The 22,361-nt window shown below is 40.5% G+C and overlaps 3 protein-coding genes across 5 annotated transcripts; 1 reads left to right on the top strand and 2 right to left on the bottom strand.

The window, feature by feature from the left end:
* Window positions 1-576: 576 nt before the first annotated feature.
* On the bottom strand, window positions 577-1,122 carry LOC135643626 (protein RESPONSE TO LOW SULFUR 4-like). Its single transcript, XM_065160843.1, has one exon. The coding sequence runs from the start codon at window positions 1,001-1,003 to the stop codon at window positions 629-631; it is 375 nt and encodes a 124-aa protein (XP_065016915.1). The 5' UTR covers window positions 1,004-1,122; the 3' UTR covers window positions 577-628.
* Window positions 577-14,801, bottom strand: LOC135643404 (uncharacterized). Of its 3 annotated transcripts, XM_065160399.1 has the most exons (21): window positions 14,498-14,799; window positions 14,031-14,064; window positions 13,824-13,936; window positions 13,659-13,719; window positions 13,300-13,336; window positions 11,611-11,741; window positions 11,414-11,521; window positions 11,244-11,334; window positions 10,096-10,229; window positions 7,767-7,906; window positions 7,545-7,595; window positions 7,377-7,459; window positions 7,244-7,298; window positions 7,060-7,168; window positions 5,775-6,315; window positions 5,346-5,559; window positions 5,192-5,262; window positions 3,517-3,685; window positions 3,308-3,437; window positions 2,072-2,538; window positions 577-1,994 (listed from the first exon to the last, which is right to left on the bottom strand). In XM_065160399.1, exons 3-21 carry the CDS (start codon window positions 13,932-13,934, stop codon window positions 1,731-1,733), a joined length of 2,967 nt encoding a protein of 988 aa, XP_065016471.1. In that variant the 5' UTR covers window positions 13,935-13,936; window positions 14,031-14,064; window positions 14,498-14,799; the 3' UTR covers window positions 577-1,730. The 3 variants fall into 3 exon arrangements, with proteins under 3 accessions (XP_065016471.1, XP_065016537.1, XP_065016405.1); XM_065160465.1 differs by lacking the exon at window positions 14,031-14,064 and having other exon boundaries at window positions 577-1,985; window positions 14,498-14,801; XM_065160333.1 differs by lacking the exon at window positions 14,031-14,064 and having other exon boundaries at window positions 14,498-14,798.
* Window positions 14,802-19,093: 4,292 nt separating this feature from the next.
* LOC135643500 (protein NRT1/ PTR FAMILY 6.3-like) lies at window positions 19,094-22,353 on the top strand. Its single transcript, XM_065160557.1, has 4 exons — window positions 19,094-19,368; window positions 19,469-19,686; window positions 19,788-20,377; window positions 21,305-22,353. The coding sequence occupies exons 1-4, from the start codon at window positions 19,233-19,235 to the stop codon at window positions 22,185-22,187; spliced, it is 1,827 nt and encodes a 608-aa protein (XP_065016629.1). The 5' UTR covers window positions 19,094-19,232; the 3' UTR covers window positions 22,188-22,353.
* Window positions 22,354-22,361: the final 8 nt, after the last annotated feature.

Here is a 22,361-nt window from a genome sequence, read left to right as displayed (position 1 = left end):
CTCTATCCACAATAATTCTTGTTCACTTTCTTGTGGGAGAGAGCATTGTGAAGTCTTCTTTTAGTCTTATCATTGGAAGTGGTCCAAAAATGGTGGGATGTCATACTTTGAATGTGCTTATTAACCAACTTGATTCCCATGCAATCACTTTGGACACTTGAGCTTATAAGCATACTGATTTCTTTTAATTACTTCGTTCAGATTATTCATCACTCGATCCCTCTTTATTTTGTATGTTTATTCAATACTTGTGCAATCATCTTCTCTTTAATTGATTTATGCCACTTTTTCGAGCTCATTCACAGGAGAGAATCTGTCACTAGAATACCTCCTCCTTTAAATATCTAAAAAATAAATTACTATTTTTAAATTAGAGATAAATATATATTTAATACATTTTAAAAAAAAAATAGTATCATATATCTGACTTCGAGGAATAATTTTATAGTCCTTAATATTAAATTATTTATTAAAAATTATTTAAAATTTTAGATTATTTTTTATGTAACTTAAACTAATTATTATTATTTTTAATCAAAAACTCATATTAGACATTACTGCATGCGGAGGAGGGGGTGACAAATAGAACAATCTATTGGGTTCTCCTTTCCTCATCAAAACAGCGGCATCACGATCCATCGGAGAACGAGGAAAGAGAGGAAGAGGATCGGGTGAGGATGGCGCGGCGTGCGAGCTCGAGCTGGTCGGAGAGCTCCTTGATGCGGAGGTAGCAGGCACGGGCGTGGGCGACGGCCTCGGCCTCCAGCTCTCCCAACTGCGCGCACAGGCTCTCCTCTGCCTCCTCCGCCACCCTCAGCCGCGCCCTCGTCTGCTCCAACTCCGCCCGCGCCTCCTCCTCCCTCGCCCTTCGCTCTCTCACCTCCTGCTCCAGCTTCGAGTTCCGCCGCTTCAGCTCCTCCACCTCCGACGCAGGCGCCGCCTTCCCCAGATCTAGGCCTTGCCTTCCGGCGCTTTCGGTGTGTACCGCCATTGCAGGAGCCATCCCGCCGGGTTCTCTTACCTGTGATGACAGAAGGAGATGGGACGACGATTGGGAATCCCAATTTGGTGGTCGATCGAAATGAGGACCGATTTCGTTGGGCGATGGAGGGCGGAAGAGGCTCCGACTATATGGGCAAGGGGATGGGAACGGAAAACATGTCCCGGTTCAATGTATCCGGGGCGAAGGGAAGGACCAGGTGGGCACGTCACCACGTCAGAACGCGCGACTAGAACCGCCGAGGCCTCGCGAACGGCCCCTGAAGAGATCGGGTGGTTACGACGACCGCCGGCCCCACTCGATAAGAGATATTTACGGTCCCCGACTGAAGGCCCCACCCGAACTGGATCGCGGATGACGTCAGACAAGGCGTCATCTAGAAAACTATGATACATTGCCTCCGCCGAGACACCGAACAAAGTAGGTTTCGTTCTCATTGCTGCGTTTAGCGGGACCCACCTCATATATAGCAAGAGGAAACCGCAACATTCTCAGGCATGACAAGACCCCTCTTCGGAGAGCGATACAACACATGGCAAGTAAATTCTCAAAAAAATTCAGTGTAGAGCTTCCAACCCCAATATCAAAAAATCCAAATTAAAACACGACCACTTGGTTGCATTTGGTCCTACACAAAAGTTTGAGTGCGGGGACGCATCCATCTCAACCTTGGGATAAGCCAACACAAAGCTTTATATTGCGAGATAAGAAAAACTTGATCGAGCTGACATTAAGAACCTGACTCAAACCATCTTCTGACTTTATGACCAGAACTTGTAGCATCTTTCGTTTTGCTTGAATCATGGTGTGAAAATTTGGAACGGTACTGCTCGATTAGTATGTCCAATTTATCGACTATTTCTTCCCCTGACGAGTCCGTTCTACTCTTTGCTTTTCTAGCTGGCTTATGTTGTTCTGAACCACCATCAGGTTTGGTGTTTCTCTTCCTTTTCCGAGGAATTGTTACTGTTGTCTTGTCAATAGGCTTTTCCATCTGCAATGATCATATCATTATCTTTCGATTGCCTACAAAACTTAAAAGGAGAGAAAGTGTTGATATGCTAATTGTACCTGGTTCTTCTTATTTAGTTGCTTTTCTTTAGCATGTGTGCCTACTTGCATCAAATTCGATTGTGACTCTGACTTCATGTGCTTAGAATTAGAGGGTGAATCAGCCTTTCCACCTTTTGAAGCCTTCTTCTGTTGCTTATTCTGCTTACTTTTCCCAGCCTTGACTTCTGGATTAGTGTCCTCCTCAGGGGACTCTCGCTCCACTGTCGTCCCTTCACTAGGTTCAGATACTTGGGATGATATCCTTTGCATCCTCTGGTGCTTTGCATTTTTTAACTTCTTACCCGCTTTATCTATGTCTGTCTCTGTGGTTGGAGTCGGAAACCTTTGTTGCAAATTTCTTTTCCCATCTTCTGACTTAGCATTGTTCTCCTTTATAGAATCCAGTTTAGCTTTCTGTTGTCGTAGTTTCTGAATGTTGTCAAAAGCAAACTCTACAATAGGGCGATGATCAGGACCAAAAGTTTCTGAGCAAACAAAATACAAATGAAGTTAGTACAGCGACTGATGTTCAAACCTAAAGATCTGAAACTAAATAGAATCTGCATAAAACGCTGAAATATGGTCAAGTGGGTTTTTTGAACCTACAGACACCTCCCAATGGTCTGCATTTTGCTTCAATCGTATATGTGCTCTCTTCACATACTAAACCAACATCCGTACCAGGTAGTACTACTCACTATAATTGATATCACAAGACAAATGTAAATGTTGATAGATATACATGTAAATATACATGTATCTTTAATCAAACACATAACACTTGTAATTCCATAATTCGGAACATATATAGAGACATGCTCCAAATATTAGGAATATGATTCCTCCCGGTCTACTGAGCTTCGAAGAAGAAGAATTGAAGTCCACATGGAAAAAGAGAATTAAAAATGTGGCAGTGATCACAATTTTGATAAGATACTAGTTCCACATTTTTATATGGAATCTCTTTTAAAAATGGAACTAATATATGGAAAAATCACAATTTCAACTGAGATTCCATATACTAGTATACTAGTTATCTCAAGTCTTTTCAAATGTTATCTCATGTAAAAGAGATTCCATATACTAGTTCCAAAACAGAAGACACTAATCTAGAATGCATGAGATAACATTTCAACTGTCTATATACATTTAACCAAAAAAATCACAATTTTGCTACTCAGTAGGTCATTTATGCAACCTGCTCAATACACCATCATATTAAAGGAAAAAATTGTACACCATATTATATCTTACCAGGATTGTTATTCAGAACCCTCAGGGCCACAAGTGCATGCTGATGTTCTTTGAAATCAACAAAACCTACACCACGTGAATGTTTCTTTATAACAACTTTTCCTTTCTTCACATCCTTCAGAAGCTTTACCTGGTCAAACAGTGTTAAGGTTACTAAAGTAATATAACATACCAAAAAACTGAAAGCTTGGTAAGAAATAAAACCAAACCTTTTGAATGACAGGTTTCTGCTTGGAAGCACGGGAAACAACAGCATTTACACACAGTTTTTTCACTTCTTCTGTAGTCATAGTCTTTGGCAAATTGTAGATAATTAATCTAGTTCTTGATACATGGAATTTTGGAGATTGCAGCATTTCTTCCTTCTTCTTTATCAACCTGAATGAATGATTGTTTTAAAAACAAATTTGCTGTAGGACTAATTTTAACCTTGTCAAAAATTAGTTGTCACAAAAATCTGTGTTACATGATATAGAACAAAAGTCTAAATTAAGAATTAAACTATGATCAAGAAAGATATCGTTGTATCAACAGAGTGCATAAATACTGATGTGCATAAAGAGAAGGCAAAAATGTGCTTTGTGAAACTAGTCCAAAGTTAAAGCCCATTAAACTATGAAATCCACCATAAGATGCCTGCAAACAAGGTCACAATAATTTAAACTGTGGAATATATCTATGATATTTCTCCGTACTAATAGTGTAGAAGATATCAATAATCTCTTTCTTTTATGTTTAGTTTAGTGATTTAAAAAGCGTTAGGCGCCAAAAGACACCAAGGTCTTAAAACACCTAAGGTGCTAAGCGCTCGCCCGAGCAGGACGAGGTACTCTAAAATATTAAAACATAATAAATATATAATATAATTAATAAATATAATTATTTAAATAAAAAAATATGATATTAAATTAAAAACAAAGATTAGCAGTGTTAATCTAAATAGTATATTATTAATCTAATAAATAAAGATTATTTTGAACAGTAATTAATAATCTACTGTTAATAGTATATTTACTGTTAACAGCAGTAGGGACGAGTAGAGGCCGAAGAAGTCGCGGTGGTGAGAAGCTGAGTCGTAGGTAGCAGACAGCAACAAAAGATGCGGAGTTGGCACAACAGGAGGCAGCGGACAGCGGCAGCGACAGCAGATTCGCAGATGGCAAGAGGCAGGGAACAGTAGCAATGACAACGAAGTTGTGTCGCGGACAGCAGCAAGCAGTGGACAGAGGCAGTGACAGCGGACAGTAGCAGAAGCTGAGAAGAATTGGTCGGCGACAGAGGAAGACTCGGAGGCAACAGGAGAAACCATTGGTGGCAGAGGCAGAAATTGTCAGCGGCAAACACAAAGGGAGAAATTGTCGGCGGTGAAAACAAAGAGAGAAACATGCATAGGGTTAGGAGTCGGGGTCGCGTGCTGATATAACTGTGTGAGTTAGTAACGCAAATTTAAGCGGTTCGATCGCCTTATATCAACCAAGCGCTCGCCCGAAGCGCCCAGCACCTGAGCTCTCATTGAAGCGTGCCACCTAACCCTTAAACGAGGAGCTCGAGCCTCACCTCGCCCGAGCACCTTTTTAAATCATTGGTTTAGTTGTTTCACATGGGTGGTGGGCCAATGTTTTAATGCAAGATACTTGAACTATAAAATTAAGTCTGCAGGTAAATATGTTATATCAGTTTCACTCCAAAAAAGTAACATGCAGTAAGAAGAATTTTACTGCAATGGCAGGCTGACAGTTAGAGATATGGTACATGATATATCTGATGAGAACAACCAGAGGCAAAAAGTAAAATCAGACACTAAACAGAAATTGCCATGTAATCCAATTACCCAACCAACGGCAAAAAATCATCATGAACTAAGAGCTAAGGATACCGACTTACATCTCACGCTTTCTCATATCACTTTCTGATACACCTTCAGCAGCTGGTGTTCCAGCAAGAATCTCACCTTCCTGCTTCAAGAACAAGCAGATTAACTTACAGTAATATATCCATTAAAAGTCATGAAGTAAATTAACTTGAAAAACAGCCACACCTTTGCTAGATATAAATTACGTCTGTCATGGGCCTCATTCTTCAAATTTTGAAGTTCTTTCTTGTGAACTGATTCCTTGTCTAAAGCTTTCAAAACTTTAAGTGGTCTTCCCTTCATAATGATGCCTAAACCAAGTGCAGCATTTGCTGCAGAAATCGCAGCATCTGCCGCAGCTGGGCTATCAAATATTAAAAAGGCAGTTCCTCTGGGTCGCCTGCAGAAGCAACCATGACCATATTAACTTTAAAAAATAAAGCCATCGGGTGTTAAATATGAGTCAATTAAGAAGCAACCATGACATATTAACTACATAAAATATATAGGATTGGGTGTTCCATATAACTCATGTAGAAACATACATATTTCTTAGTTATTAAAGACACTGGTAAAACATAAACAACAAAATCAGAAATATAGATCTTTACATACTTGGTAAGTTTGTGGAGGACAGGAAAAAATGATTGCACCTTCCCAAAGGAAGAGAATCTCTCTTTCACCTCCTCACTATCAATTTCAAAGGGAAGGTTGCTTATAAAAATTGTTCTATCTAAATCCTTGTCTCTTTTCCCAAGTTCTTGAACTTCAGCTTCTGATCCTTTGCCAACTTTGTTTCCAACTATTCCATCTTTCTTTATAGGCAAGGGAGGTTCCACATGTCCAACATGATGTGAGGTCCAAGACTCGGTAATACTTTCAGCTGTCCTGGAATCTGAACCATGAGTTGCTGCATCAGATACGCTGGTGGATGATCTGATCAAGTTATCCAGGATCTTTCTAGCAACTTCTGCCTCTGACCTGAAATCAACTTCAATGGGGATAACTTCATTCTCATTAGTCTCAGTCAACTTTTCAATCACAGGCCCATCAAGATTGACTTCATCTGTACTCATGTCAACTGTACTCACATTATCTCTATCAACTTCACTATCACTTTCAGATTTACTCTCATTGTCACTGTCATCCTGGAATCCTGTAAATTAAATTTATTCAACAAAAGCCATTTCCAAATCTTCATTAAAAATGACAAAAATATCAAAAGATTTTGTTCTTATCAAATAAATAACCACAAAACCCCTTTCTGTAACTGAGAAGAAAAAGGGGAAAAAGATAAATTTGACAATCTATAGACAAATGTGTGCTGTCCTGTATCCTACCATAACCATGATAGGCAATCCATAATCATCAATTAGAAATTAATACTGCAAGAATATCACACTAATAGTCAAGAATGGTAAACTACCGAAACCACATGATTATGTTGATGATGAATGTAGTTCCTGCAGCAGCTCATCTAAAAAAACTGAGGTTATTCCTAAATAATGCTTCAGGTGTGAAATGGCCAACTTTTGCAGTCAGCAGCATTAAGTTGCATTTGATTTGTAGCAACGAGAGACATCCTGTCTACAACAATTTTAGAAAAAAGAGAGCAAGATATAAACAGCATGCAAAATTTGACGGCAAAAGATACTGCAGATAACAAGAGATGTGTACGCTTCCTAAATGAGGGAAATGACATGTTATATCTTCAATGGATTGGATAAAATTTATCCAGATCACATGCAACAGAATGACACCTTTATTTTATGTTGATGCTCATTGATCTATCACTTCATTATACCAACATCATATTAAATGAAGAGCTTACAATTGTTCATTCTTGTACAGCAAAACTAGAATATCTGTTAGTATTATGAAATTAAAGCAGTGGACTTACCTTCCCCTGAAGCAGCAGCAGATGCAACTGAATATACTCTTTTTGAAACTGCCCAATCAACAGCAACAGTTCGTTTTGCAATTACTCGCCCATTAATATTTTTAATGGCCTAATAAAGAAAGAATTTAGTGCTGAATTAACAGTAACATGCACTTAAATAACAGCAACAGACAACTGACCGTACATTTTCTGCATCTTGTTTGCATGTGAAAGAAACAAAAGCAAAACCTTTTGAAACTCTGAAAAGGGAAAGAAAAATTCAACATACTAATAGTCAATTAAATTAGAAAAGGAGAGAGAGAGAGAGAAGGAAATACCCTTCATCTGACTTATGTGGGATCAACACATCCCACACAAACCCTGCTGAGCTAAATATTTCTCTTATCTCACTGACTGTAGCCTGCATTCAGTTCTTGAATTACATGATGTTCAAGATAATAAGAAGTGGAAAATAGGTAATTGGTAAGCAATACAACATCAAGCACCTTAAATGGCAAATTCCTAACAATTACTCTCCACTTTCTAGCTTTTGAACCCTGCATCAAAACAAAATAAACAATTCCAAAAACTGCATCAGGAATACATAGGAAAAATAATAACAGGAAGACTTCATAAGTCTTGTTCTACACATATTATGCAATCCACATTCCATGTAAGACAATAAAAATCAATGACATCTTCAGGGTTTGTACAAATAGAATTTATACCTCCCCACCCAATTGGCGAGCCCAAACACATGCACCATTTATCTCTTGTTGATGTAACTTTGTAACAGAAAAACGTGCGGATTTGACAGTCGTATAAAGTACTGCTGCAGCTTCTGACTTACAACCATCTCGAGCAAGCCCTAAAAAGAATATCACCAATTACTTCTGGAAGTGAAGAACATCAAGCATTCCAACACCATGATTTGGTGTCCATGATTTAGAAGCTTTTTTTGTCATCAAAACAAGGTCGAACTCATTCAAAAGTTCTAGATGAGATCAGGCTTTGTACAGAGTGAAGTTCTATATATCCACAGAAATGAAATGTGACTTCAGACATCCAATTAAGATTCAGTGTTCAGTTGATCAGACCCAAACCAAAGATATGCGAAACTCATATGCTTTGCTTTACAGTTTAGTTATGAAGATCAGCCAGAGTAAACTAAATATAGATGTGTCCACATGAAATTGGTACACTGTAAACCTGAAAAATCAGATACTATCAGATGCAAATATTCTGTAATAGCACCCAGTTAAGTTCACACCCAATGCAATAACAAAAATGGTACATAAGAACACACCTGCAGGAAAACTATGACAACTACTATCAGTGATGTACGTTGGGATGCATTTACTATATCGACCAATATTTGATTTAGTATCTTCAGTTCTATTAACATCTCAGAATACAATGGAATTAACAATTGTTGCTGGATAACCTAGAGATACAATTAAATATCCAGAACCACCAACAAACATCCACATTCACTACAGAGCCCTTATATTTCTACAAATGTGCTCCAACAGACCAAGGCCTTTACTTTTTTGCATTGCCTTCTGATCTCTAAGGTCTATAGCATTAACACCAGGATCGATTATAGGATTTGGAATGAGGTTCAACTGAATAGAATAGTCAAATCCTATTTCTCCAAAATGATCTGGAACAAGCATGGACCAGTGAAATTTCGAGAAATCAAACAGGATTAATAGATTGGTAGAAATGATAGAAACTGGATTAACCAGTAAATAACTGGCCTTACCATTAAGACAGGCCTCAGGCTGGATTTGGCAAACCAACCAGAACAGCCAGAAACCAACCAAAAAATCAATCGATCCAATTAATCCCCAAAAAAATGAGGGTTTTTAAAATCGGGATCAATCAGTCTAACATGATCTTACTAGAAGAAACCTGACATCAGCATACCAAATTTTAAACCTGTACGAGTTGGAAGCATTGTAGGAACAACAACTCAATGTATGAAAGCATGACTTCTACTAGTTTAGAAAAATGATCCCACCTATATCTCAAATTAAGAATATGGCAAGGAACATCATGTTGTGCATACAGGTCACTACCGGTACATGGGTACATACCGCTATTCCGAAAAAAGGGACCAAAATAATGAGTCAAAATTTAAAAAAAAAAAAATGGACCTTATTTTAGGATTTTTTTCCCTCCTGATTTCTTGGTATTCAATTTCTAAATATTACATGCTCCATTTGGGCATCAATGTAGCTTCAAATTTCAGCTCCTAAAACAAGCACATCTATGACTAGCAAATGGACAAACATGGTCAGATCCAGATAATATCTTGTCCACCAAGTATCAGAATTTTCACTTTAAAATTCATTAGCAAAGCTTGGCTTGGTATAACCACTACTTTCCTAAGTTGAACACTTAGGCTTAAAACAGTTAACTTTGTTCAAGTAAAGATGTGGAAAATCATATTTTAGGTGTCTAATAATAGTTACAACTTGCAATAAAACTAACCATGATTAAAGAAATGGCATGTCACCATCAATTGGGAAGAGGTAATCATCCCCATCCGAAAGTTTTCCATCAATGCAGGTAGATTATAGAGCAAAAGATGTCAATACATGTATATTACAAGGCAAAAGTGGAGAGAATTTAACCACATGCAAAAAGCGTCACCTTATAGAAAAGCAAAAAAATATGTATCAGTCTGATAAAAAAAGTTTAAATGATCAATAAAATCATATATCGAAAACTAACTTTCTGGTGAAGGAGAGGTAGGTGTATGTGGAGAAGCAAAAAATCATGTTTGTTTGAACTTTGAAAACTTGAACCTATCATGCCAATGGTAGGGCCTTCACAAGACTGCCGAAAATGAATATTTTCTAGCATATCACGTGCAAACCATTTCTTCCATTTTAATATGATTCCTTGTATTACTAAAATTAATATAAAACTAGTAACAGTTTAGCATGAAATCTACATGATAATTTAGAAACACAATATTTGGCATGATCAGTTATTCAACTTAATAGAAACATCAATGTCATATAGAATTGAAAACAAAAAACTACTGACCATGTAGTTTTAGTTCTTCTTTTGGAAGAGGATAACTAATTGAGCATATGGTGCCGACTTCTCCAGCCTGCTGAAAGACATCGGCTGCCATCTCAGAGTTAACTAGATTACCAAATATTACTGTTCTAGCAACCCTGGTCCATTTCAACAAAAAGCAGATGATTGATACAATAGCTTACTAAAAAAGAATTGCAAGTATACTGAATTTAAGAAATTAAGATCATTAAAACGAAAAAAAAATCAGGTGTTCAAATTCAAAAAGGCAAACCAAGCTTATCACACTTTTAGTAATGCAATGGTTTTCCTTAGATTATTAATTCATATGTTCAAAGTTTAAAGGTCTCAATAAGGATTGCAATCCGAAATAAGGCCTAATAATTTTCAGAAACAATCTCAAATCACATTTAGTTTCAGGAATCCAACCAAGCAAATCTAATAATATTAATGTTGTTCTTCAATGTAATCCATCTTCACCCACTATTTCCACTAGCTCTAGAAGCTCTCAAGCTTAAACCTAGATTTTTCAGGTCATGAGAGAATAAACCATCTGATTTGATTTCCAGACAACTTGAAAGAACTTCTTTTAGCATTCTGGAATTTTTGTTCTCCAAACAAGTCAAATCTCAAAGCCAAGTTAATTGCTTATAAAACCAGCAACGATACCTTTTTTTTCTTTTTTCCGAGAAGAATGACAGTGGATATTTCATATGCTTACTACATAAGTGAAACCCATATAAGGCATTTAACTTTGATTAATGTGATTCCATTGACATACATGAATAGTATCCTATACGTCTCACAGTGATTCCATTGACATCCATTGACATACATTAATGTGATTCCATTTCATACTGCCTGGTACATGAATAATATACTGTCATGTTTAAAAGATTCACAACAAATTTGTCTGGTCATAGCACATAAGGTCACCCATGAGTTATTGAAAAGAACTTCTCTTAGAGAGCTGGTAGAACAGATAGCTGCAGGAAGGCTTTTACTATAGCAAATGATACATAAAAAGAAAGAACAGATTAAATAAAATTGATTGCTAGTATGAAATTTGCTTTTGAATTGTATTTGTATGGTAGTTATCAAACAATCCAGGATGCAAATACATGAGATCCTCAAGGTTGTAACACCAGCTTTACCTCTGCTTTTCTGAGCCTGGAAATTCAACAGCTGGGTCCTTGCTTGCTAACAAAATTCCTTTGCCATCATCTACAATGCTTCTTGGTGGTTCTACAACAGTTATCGATTTTAGACAAGACCAACGGCTCTAAGACCATATCATAGTAATAAAAGAATAAAGATCGAATACTTGTTGTATAACTTCCTGTGTCTTGTGCCCGTAAACATCCTTTATGCTCAGTCACACTTGTTGAATGAAGAATCTCATTATGTTTGGTATCTATATCATCTGAATGCACTGCAGAATAAGATATCATCAAGACTACAGTACTATGAACATACAAGAAACGAAACTGTTAAGCATCAAGTTCAGGAGAGTGGTGTAACCATTCTTTGCCTTTAGCTGGCGTTCCTCAAGAGGAAGGCGATGCTTTGCAAGTTTGACACTTATTTTTCTACCATCTACAGCCAATCTATTTTTAAGTTGAATTGAACGCTCAGCATCTTCAACAGTGGCACTGAAACTCATAAAACCAAATTTAGTAGTATAATGGATGATCAAGTATTGCATACAATGAACAGTGGTATTCTTTTTCTTTTTTTTTAAATTTAGACTAATGACAAAGACTGGTTGATTACAGTAAAACCTTTCAACTTCACTAAAGAAACTCAGCACAATTTAAGAGCCATCAGATAGCTTACAAATGCAAACTTAAAAAGAAAAAAAAACAAGCATGGACTGTTGTACCACCCAAAACGATATAGGATGGGTGGTACATACCGATCCGGGTGTCGGTTAATACGTGGACCACCCCCATTTCGGATAGTCCAGTTAAAATAATAAAAAAAATCATAAAAAGTGATGGGGCCATCCAATTTGACATCAAAAATTAAAAAAAACCAAATTAGGGCTCACGAACGCGAGCCCTCTTCTCGCATACAACGTTGCTGGCGATGTTCCTTCTTCTTCTCAGGTACGCTGCCACCTCTTCACCACCTCTTCTTCCTTCTTCTTCCATTTCCTCCACCACTTCTTCCTTCCTCCTTCCACCTCTTTCCTACTCTATTCCTCCACCACCCTTAACTCTTCTCCCTCTTTTTTTTCCTCTGAGAAACACCAGAACACACCAGTGTACCATGTGTCAGTACACAGGTATAGACCGGCCCGACAAATTGCCAAGATGGATCCAATACCCAAAACAGCGAAACTTGATACTAAGTCAATAATCATTTCACAGCAAATGAATATCTGAAAGGAAATAACTCATAGACCAATGGTGGCACAGGTTTTTAAGACACTGAAAAGACATTAAAAAAATCAGAATCATAAAAATTAAAATCATGTCCAGAACCCATGTCATATTAGTACGTCACTGTCGTATGTGTATTGATGTATTCTATATGAGGATTGGCATTCACTGCTCCTAGTGATTATGAATGCACAACAGTGCAAGAGCTTCAGGGAATCAACATGTCTAAGATAAAGTTTAGTTCAATTACAAGCAACTTATGCAAATCATAAAATAAAAGAAACAAGGCCACATTCTTGTTTGTTTTTTACCACCTACATGGATCTTTATCCAACCATTTATCTTTGAAGAGAACAAAAGCAGCAAAACTTTACTCCAAACGATTGATTTGCTGGAGAAATCCCAAAATAAAACAATATGCTGTTCATTTTACAATTCATTGATCCCAAAGATGGAGCTGTTCACTTCTACAAAAGGCCAAATAAGTTCAACCAGTTTCAAAGTTTTTGTCGATCAGGATCGTACTTAAGGTCAAACTTGGGCTTTAAGTTCCATACCAGCAGGGCTTTTTTAGGCTTTCGGTGCATGGTCTCCAACAAGCTACAGGTGGTTGTGACATGACAAGGCCAACCGTTACAACAAATTGGAAAGGAATAAAAAAAGGGATCACGCCTATAATATATGCCAAATAACAAATAATGGCAGTAAAAACAATGAGTAATTAGACAAGCTTTAAGTTTTTTGTTCAGTGGTAGCTTCAAAAGTTGAAGCAGCTTCTTATTGCATTGTACTTTAGCTAAAAGCAGCTATTAAATGCCAAACTTACAATTGGACAAAGCCAAAACCCCGGCTCACTTCTGATCCTGCAAAAAAGAGAAAGTACACAAATGTCAACAAAATTATTGCACTATCATTAATTCGCACAAAACATTAGCTGAGTAAATGAAGCTAATTTGAAATCATTAAGTAATTTAGACTCAAAAGCTTCAGTAGCCTACATGGGAAGACACCCCAATAATCTATCACTTCTCAAAAAGCCAGCTGCATCAAACATCGATCCCTAATGAACCTAGTTTCACTTACTTCCTTCTAATTCCAAACTATAGCAATCATCATAAAACCCAACTGGCCAGTCATAATAATCTAAATAATCAGTTACAAATATCAAGAATACAAGATACTTACCCTTCGAAGTGACCATAAAGCAGCGCCTCACAGGTCCAACTTCGCTGAACAATGCCTCTAGCTAAGAATGAACAGAAGAACCACAAAAACTATATAAGCTTCAGACCAAGATGCGGACAAGTGAGAAATTTCAACAAAGCTACAGCAAATTATTTACATGAATACCTCTGAGGACTTAAATGAGTAGGGGAGGTTGGAAACAAAGATAGTGGAGGGACAGTGCACACCACCTGCATTCTTCTGACCAGAGTTCTCATCCCGTTTCCTCTTCCCCATTTCTGCATTGACCACCAGAAAAGATTATTCTTTCCCCCTTTCAGGAGGGGAGGAGAAAAGGTAAAAACAGGATTTAAGCAAGTCCTAGAAGCTCACATGAACTTATTAGCCTGCTACAAGTATGCTATCCCTGTCATGCAGAAAGGAAAAACAACCAAGAAACTTGAAATAAGAAACTAATGCAAACATATAGCAGCAAATTTTGAAATTTATAACAAAAATTATCATGAAGTTTACATCAGGAAAGAAATTTATTGAAGAAACTAAACAGTATATGCTACTGATGAACTACATAGGCTTCAGGATCAGGGACCGGTATAGAATAGAGACCACATATTAGGGTTTAGTGTGTTGGTCAAGAGATTTAGTTTTCTTATAAGCAAGCATAGAAGAGGGCCTCTTCATGCTTGGGATACAATTGTAGTATCGAATAGCCCGTAAGGGTAAACCCAATCACACTAGTTCTTTTGCACATTAGAACGTCGAATCAAAACCTGCATGCTACCAAAAGCATTTCAGCAAACAACTGGCGATAGAACAGCTATCCCCCTTCCAGAGCTTACCTTTGAGTGCTCGTAGCCAACACACTGGCAACGCGGTTAGATGGTTGGTAGGAGGAGGTTAAAAGATCGGTAAAGATGGCAACGTCCCCAAAGTCGAAGCGTCGATGAGGTCGCGGCGATGCTGGGTAAACCAACGGTGCGTCGTGAATGGTAAGCCGATGATGGGGAGCAAGGAGAAGTTGCGGTGGAGCGCCGTGGGTGATCGCGGCCGCGAGGGAAGAATGACTGTCCGATGGGGCGTCGGGATAGCAGGCTAGGGCTCGGGCTAACTCGGCGAGTACATAAACCGCCCGCTGTACGACTGGTTCTCTCAAACCTCGCGGTTCAAAGGGTTTGCATCTTCCCGGTTCAATTACAAATCCAATGTCGACTGGATCAGGACCGAGCTCTCAGGGAACCTGGCTTCATATGGATGGGCCCGGTTCATTGACCGAATTCTATTCACATTTGACTGACTAACAGACGCATTGAGAAAACACCGAACCGGGAAATGGGATCGAAATCACCTCCGAATACCATATATATATATATATATATATATATATATATATATATATATATATATATATATATATATATATATATATATCTCTCAAAAAATATCCTAAGGTTTTTCCTAATTTTGAAAGATTATATTACATCCTCTTGAAATCTATCAGCTTCATGAAGTAACGTAAACTAAGGTGATGTACGCATCTCTTTAAATTATTTGAGTTGATAAACTATAATATGAAAGAAATCAAATGATTTGGTTTATTATCTTATATTTAATAGATAAAAAAAATTAATTATGTACAATGAAACTCTAAATAAATAATATATTACTCACTTAAGCTTGTATAAGATTATTATCACTTGAACTATTTTTATCTTTAATCTTTTTTCTATTAAGAATTTACTTTCAATATAATAATTATCTTTTTTTCATAAAATATCTTTTTACTTCAAGGTTTGGCCTTAGAGAAGATCCACAAATCCTGTTAGGTTCATCACCTCCTTATATTTCTCTAATTTCTTCTTAACTTTCCTATTGAAAGTCTAATTTTTATATCAGCTCCTCTTCTCTTTCACCATACAAACTGTATGCATATTATTTTATTATAATAGGTATTTATATCGTCAATACAAATAATTTTCAAGTTGTTTGGGCACCATTTTATTAGATTGCATCAGCTAAATCTCGAATCTCTTAAGTGTCTCAAGATATGTTTCACAATTTTTGTATTCATGCTATTGAAGTTTACATCATTTATACATATATTAGAGGTTTGAGTTACATAATGTATAATAAAAAATAAATTTAAATAAATTTATTATCTGATTATCTCAAAGAAAATTATAATTGGTATAGCTCGAAACATATCTTAGTAGTACATGGTCGCTTAGTAAGTCATAAACTCCTTTACCTCATCTATTAGTAATAAAAAGCATATGGTACCTCAACATCTACCTCATTGTCCGATACCTCAACATTTGGTGCCTCGTAAGAATGTAACTATGACTCTGCATGGTAAATAATTTAACAGTTTAATGATCTACATGTTGGTGTAAACAACTTTAAGCCGTGGCCTCGAGGCTGACGCGACTTGGTTCGGGTCCGAATGATGGGGATCTTCCCGGGACGGCCCTTGAGACCGCTAAAGTGGCCGATTGCGATGGTCCGATCGAGATGGGGTCGTTGTCTCATCCGGGAGGGAACTCCTCGCTTGAGCGTCTAGTGGGAGGCCTCCGTCTTCGCACCTGCACACAGGTCGAGTCGATGAGCTCGGCCCGACCCCTCCGACGATCAAATTAGTGAATAGTCGCAGGGGGTTTTTTATCTGTTCTTTGGTGTGCCTCATCTTTTCCCTCGGAGCGCGAGGGTTTTTATAGTGAGGGTTATCGTTGCCTGGTGCGCCTGCCCGCAGGGAACAAAATCGTACTTATGGTAGCGTCTAACATCGATGTTGGCGTAACGTGAGGGATCGAACTTGAGCAGGATTGTGCCTTGGTCGGAGTTCCGGTCCGCGTTGACCAGGTGCTGACAGGTCAACGAAAACGTGAGGCGTCATTTGTGGCAGCTGATGTCACCCGAGTTATCGTCATTATTATCCTCGTCACTACAAACAATAAAAATGAATCGTAAAGATATTTTTCCGAAAGAAGCTATAATAATATATATGAATTTGATTAAAAAAAAGGTATTTATCTTATCAGATCTGTCACCTCAGGGATAACTCTCGAGCATATATAAAGCCCCCACTATCGTTTTATATTTGATCTCTGAAGTCAATACCTTCCCCTGGCGAACCGATACCCAGAAGGAATTCTCCAGGTGATCCTGCTGCTTCTGTACGTAGTGCAGGTCGCCCTCAAGCACGCCACCAGAATTATCGTCTTCTCCATCACCTCTGACATGGTATTTCTATCGATCTTGCAGGCTTTCCTTTTGCTGCGGTAAGTATCAGCAGCCATGTGCTCCCAGGCAAACGGAAGTGGATCATCGTTATCTTAGGCTTTTGCCAAAGCTGCTTTGGTGATTGGCACCTGAACTCCCTGCAGAGACAAACGCGTGGAAACCATGCAATAGCTGTCGGCTCCTCCTCTCGCTCACACACTTTAGTTTTGGACCAGTAAACAACATAGTGAAACACGATATCACCGAGTCAGCTCAGAAATTACTTTTCCTCTTCTAGCGAATTCCCAGGTGAGGACTGATCATTCCTTTTTCCGCTGTCGAAGCAGTCATCTGTGATGATTGTTGTCACCATTACGAAGCCAATTCTTCCGAGTTCGAACCAAGGCCATACAACGCAGCCACTCCGAAAAGCATACAAATTAAGGGGAGTATCTTGAACGTACACACATTTCCATGAGGTGAGGTGCTCATTGCTCGGGCGAGCATCCATTGAGCGGAAAAAGAAATGGAAAGTAATGCAGAGAAAGATGTGTCGTTGCAGGCGATGATCCTTCAGCGGTGGCTATTCTCTCTCGGGGAATAAAGGACGGATTTGTGAAGCTAAACATATCGATCGGGTGTGATCGACGCAACGCCAATCTAAAAGCAAGTTGAAATAGATTAATACCCATCAGCTTTATTTAATCTTCCATAGAAAAGACGGTCGGGTTGGGCTTATTTATTCGGTATTTTATATATATATATATATATTGATAAATTTTGTGGTGTGAAAAAATAAGATCGTAAATCATAAATCAGCACAACTCGATCAACTCATTCATTATCCGATAATGATCTAAATTATTAAAAAAAATCACTTTACGCTTAATTACTCTATTTTTCTATTTTGAAGTATAAAAAATTATATTTTTTTAGGCTCTTCGACTTAAAGTATTATATTCCCATGAATTATTTCATTAACTATGACTTGATACATCAAACCCTAACTAGCGATGAGAGGTCACTACGGATGGCGGAACTTAGTAGGTCACTACGGAGGATGAACCAATAATAATTGCATATATTGTCATAATGAAAAAGATAAACTATCTTCAACTCTCATAAAGCTACCTCTATCAATCATAGAGTTATTCCAATCATCCACCTTAGGTGACCAACTTCATTATGCTCTTATCACCTTATAAATCTTCTACTAGTTAGATCAATATCATACAATCCAAGTGTTATAATTTTCAAGAAAAAGATCAAGGATCAAATGCTCCAAAGGACAAAGAAAAGAGAAATCCATGGATTACTTTAACAAAGAACAAGAGTGTGTGCAAGGACAATGGAATATATTGTTGTTTCCATCACTACCTGCACGATAACGAGTTGGTAACCTATTTGTTGCATCTCCAACTTATATATGTTGACATGCACAGATTTCAGCTCTCTCTCCCTACATATATACACTGATCGTCAATTGTAGTTGAACGGAAATATGAATTCCAGTTGCAGTCTCCATTGTGGTCAACTCCGGCCTTGACAGTCTCTTTGTTGATGCGACGTATACAGTAACAGTGCCGACTGATGAGCTCCGATCATATCTGATCCGACCCAAATCTAATCAAACATCGAGCCGAAAATGACCCGACCGGATTCAATTCCAACCGTTGATTATTGCGGCCTGATCCATCGAGGTACCGACTTTGTTTCTGTAATTAACTAAAAGCTTCGAGGACAGAGAGGACAGCTTCATGCTTCAACTTATCTTAAGAGTTTGAGGATCACAGATATATTTTATGTGCATATATATATATATATATATATATATATATATATATATATATATATATATATATATATATATATATATATATATATATATATATATATATATATATATATATATATATATATATATATACTAATTCACATGAGCTTTAATTTGGCGATGACATACACGATTTAGTTATTTGGGTTGAGGATTCGAAAAAGCTCAATATATAATCAACTTTTGTAGGTAAATGTAACGACTTTAACTAAATTTCAAGAACAGATGGGAAACAAACAACTGAATTCCCAAATGTAGTCATTATTGTTCAAGAAAAATTAAGCGGAATTCGACAAGCATCACTGCCTGATTTGGCAAGAAGAAGGTTAAGATTCCCAGTTGTATTGATGGGCCAGGAGTCACTGCCAAATTGGATTCGCGTGCAGGTTAACTTTTGTCTTTGCCATTTGATCTGTATATATAGGTAGCCGCCTCATTGACATCGGCATGTGCACAAGAAGAGAAGCATCATCTTCTTCTTCCTCCTCCCTCTGCAAATTCATCTACTAGTGCAACAAGTGGTGATGAAGACCAACACGGTGGGATTGCCCGAGACCTCCGCAGCATCCGGCGAGGTGCTATCCGACGCCTGGGACTACAAGGGCCGCCTCGCTGTCCGTTCCCGGACCGGCGGCTGGACCGGCGCCGCCATGATTCTGGGCATGCGTCTCATCTTTGCTTTGAATCCTTTGCAGGCTAGCCTTCCTTTCTCGTTTGTGCATGCATGGCGTCTAAACCATTTAGCTGCAACTGTTTGTAGTGGTGGAGCTGAACGAGAGGTTGGCGACGCTGGGGATCGCGGTGAACCTGGTGACGTACTTGACGGGCACCATGCACCTGGGCAATGCCGATGCGGCCAACGTCGTCACCAACTTCATGGGCGTCTCCTTCATGCTCTGCCTCCTCGGTGGTTTCGTCGCCGACGCCTACCTCGGCCGCTACCTCACCGTCGGCATATTCACCGCCGTTCAGGCTTCCGTAAGCACTAATACCACCACCCCCTGCTCCGTTTCCGGTTGTATCTCCTCCTCGCTCACAGACTTATGGAACGTGTCCCGTGGAAATCGCGGCTTAATCAGGGCGTGACCATTCTGACCATATCGACCGCTCTGCCGGGGCTGCACCCGCCTCCGTGCGCCGACACGGCGTCCGGAAGCTGCGCTGAGGCCTCCGGGCTGCAGATGGGGGTGCTCTACCTGGCGCTGTACCTGACGGCGCTCGGCACCGGAGGGCTCAAGTCGAGCGTGTCCGGGTTAGGCTCCGACCAGTTCGACGAGACGAACAGCGGAGAGAAGGCGCAGATGCTGAAGTTCTTCAGCTGGTTCTTCTTCTTCATCAGCCTCGGCTCGCTGCTCGCCGTGACGGTGCTGGTGTACATCCAGGACCACCTGGGCCGGCGGTGGGGGTACGGGCTGTGCGCCTCGTCCATCGTCGTGGGGCTGGTGGTGTTCCTAGCGGGGACGAGGAGGTACAGGTTCAAGAAGCTGGCGGGGAGCCCCCTGACACAGATCGCGACGGTGGTGGTGGCGGCGTGGAGGAAGCGAGGCCTCGAGCTGCCGTCGGATCCTTCCCTGCTGCACGATATCGACGCGAAGCAGGCGGCGGCGGCAGAGAACGGATCAAGGAAGAGCAAGGCGAAGCAGAGGTTGGCTCACACCAAGCAGTTCCGGTATGCACGTTCCCCCTTTCGGCATCTTTCTTTACTGTGCAAGAAGTACTACCACACAACACAGTTTATTGATGCTGCTCGTTGCTTCCTACTCTTAACAAGTAACAACGGAACACTTTTAGGTCGTGTTTGAATCACTAGTCTTCTTTTACCTCATCCAGTAGTTTGATGTGTGGGAGAGAGACTATAGCAGACGACTCGAGAATTCCTGCCATAGTAGATGAAAGCTCCGATGAATGTTAAGGATAAGCTCAAAATGTGTTTTTTGGCAAGGCTCCCCACCAAGGGCACCTGCCACCCAATAAATGGCCTTTACCTGTGCAGTAAAAGGAGGAGGCGAAGAAGAGAGATGGGATCCTGATATTTACTCGACAGACCACATGATCGACCAATTTAGGCTGCCATCGTTCTAGTACTGTCGTTGTGGAAAGCATTAGACTCTGTTGGGAAGCGGAGAAGTGAACTGAGGGTACCCATCCATCCACAAGCCAAACATCCTTCTGGTTTGTGCGGGACAAGCTGGCACGAGAGAGATATAGTGGCAGGTGTGAAGCATCCAACGAGATTACTATGTCGATGGCAGCATATTGACACTGAGTTTTGGAGGTGATGGAGATGTGTCAGTCCATCTCATGCAAATTGCAGGAGCATTAACATGATTTGGTTGTCGATCCCGACAGAGAGCAAGCGACATGTGCTCCTGTCGTGGCTTCAACTGGACGATGGACAGTCTGTGGAGGCCCGAGTCGAAGTGGAGGAGAAGAAGACGCAGCAGCAGCAACGTTGTGCGATGGCTTCTCAGTGGCCGAAAGGCCGACTTAATTACCTGAGAAGCGTCCACACCCCAACTATAGAATAGTGTAGACAAATATGCTCTGCTGTTGCAATGTCGGCTTCTCAGTGTTTGGTCGTCTTCTTCCCTTGCAGTTTCCTGGACAGGGCTGCCATCAACGTGAACACTATCGCGGACAAGCACAGCAAATGGGAGCTCTGCACCATCACTGACGTGGAGGAAGTGAAGACTGTGATCCGGATGCTGCCTATCTGGGCCACGACCATCATGTTCTGGACCGTCTACGCCCAGATGACCACCTTCTCGGTGTCGCAGGCCAACACCATGGACCGCCACGTCGGCCGCTCCTTCGAGATCCCGTCCGGCTCCCTCACCGTCTTCTTCGTCGGTTCCATCCTCATCACTGTGCCAATCTACGACCGCGTCATCGTCCCCGTCGCCAAGCGCCTCACCGGCAACCCCCACGGCTTCACCCCGCTCCAGCGCATCGGCATCGGCCTCGGCCTCTCTGCCCTGGCCATGGCCTCCGCTGCCCTCACCGAGATCAAGCGCCTCCGGGTGGCCCGGTCGGATCCGGCCGCCCTCGAGATGGGCGCCACTGTCCCCCTCAGCGTCTTCTGGCTCATCCCGCAGTTCTTCCTGGTGGGCGCCGGCGAGGCCTTCACCTATGTCGGCCAGCTGGACTTCTTCCTCCGGGAGTGCCCCAAGGGGATGAAGACCATGAGCACGGGGCTGTTCCTGAGCACGCTGTCGCTGGGGTTCTTCGTCAGCACCGCGCTGGTGGCGGCGGTGGATAGTATCACGGGGCAGAGCGGCCACGGTGCGTGGCTCGCCGACAACCTCAACCACGGTAAGCTCAACAACTTCTACTGGCTGCTGGCGGCCCTGTGCCTGGTGAACTTGATGGTCTACCTGGTGGCCGCCAAGTGGTACGTGTACAAGGACCAACGACCGGCGGTGGACGACGACAGTGTGGCCCGGGTCGAGCTGACGGAGGAAACCTTTCACCATGCATGATGAGCCTCTTCTGTTCGACATCAGCTCTCCCTCTCTCGGCGACCTCCTTTCTTTTTGTATGTATGGATGTATACAGTCCTAAAGGTCCGATCGATCGATGACCTTCACTGAGCTGCACGTGTCATTTCATTCCACCAATGCATCGCATTTCAGTTAACCTACAAAAGCAATCCT

The sequence above is a fragment of the Musa acuminata genome, chromosome BXJ1-1, assembly GCF_036884655.1.
Source record: "Musa acuminata AAA Group cultivar baxijiao chromosome BXJ1-1, Cavendish_Baxijiao_AAA, whole genome shotgun sequence".
Lineage (NCBI taxonomy): Eukaryota > Viridiplantae > Streptophyta > Magnoliopsida > Zingiberales > Musaceae > Musa > Musa acuminata.
Note: the sequence above shows the minus strand (reverse complement) of the source record. Positions and strands in the feature narration are given on the sequence as shown.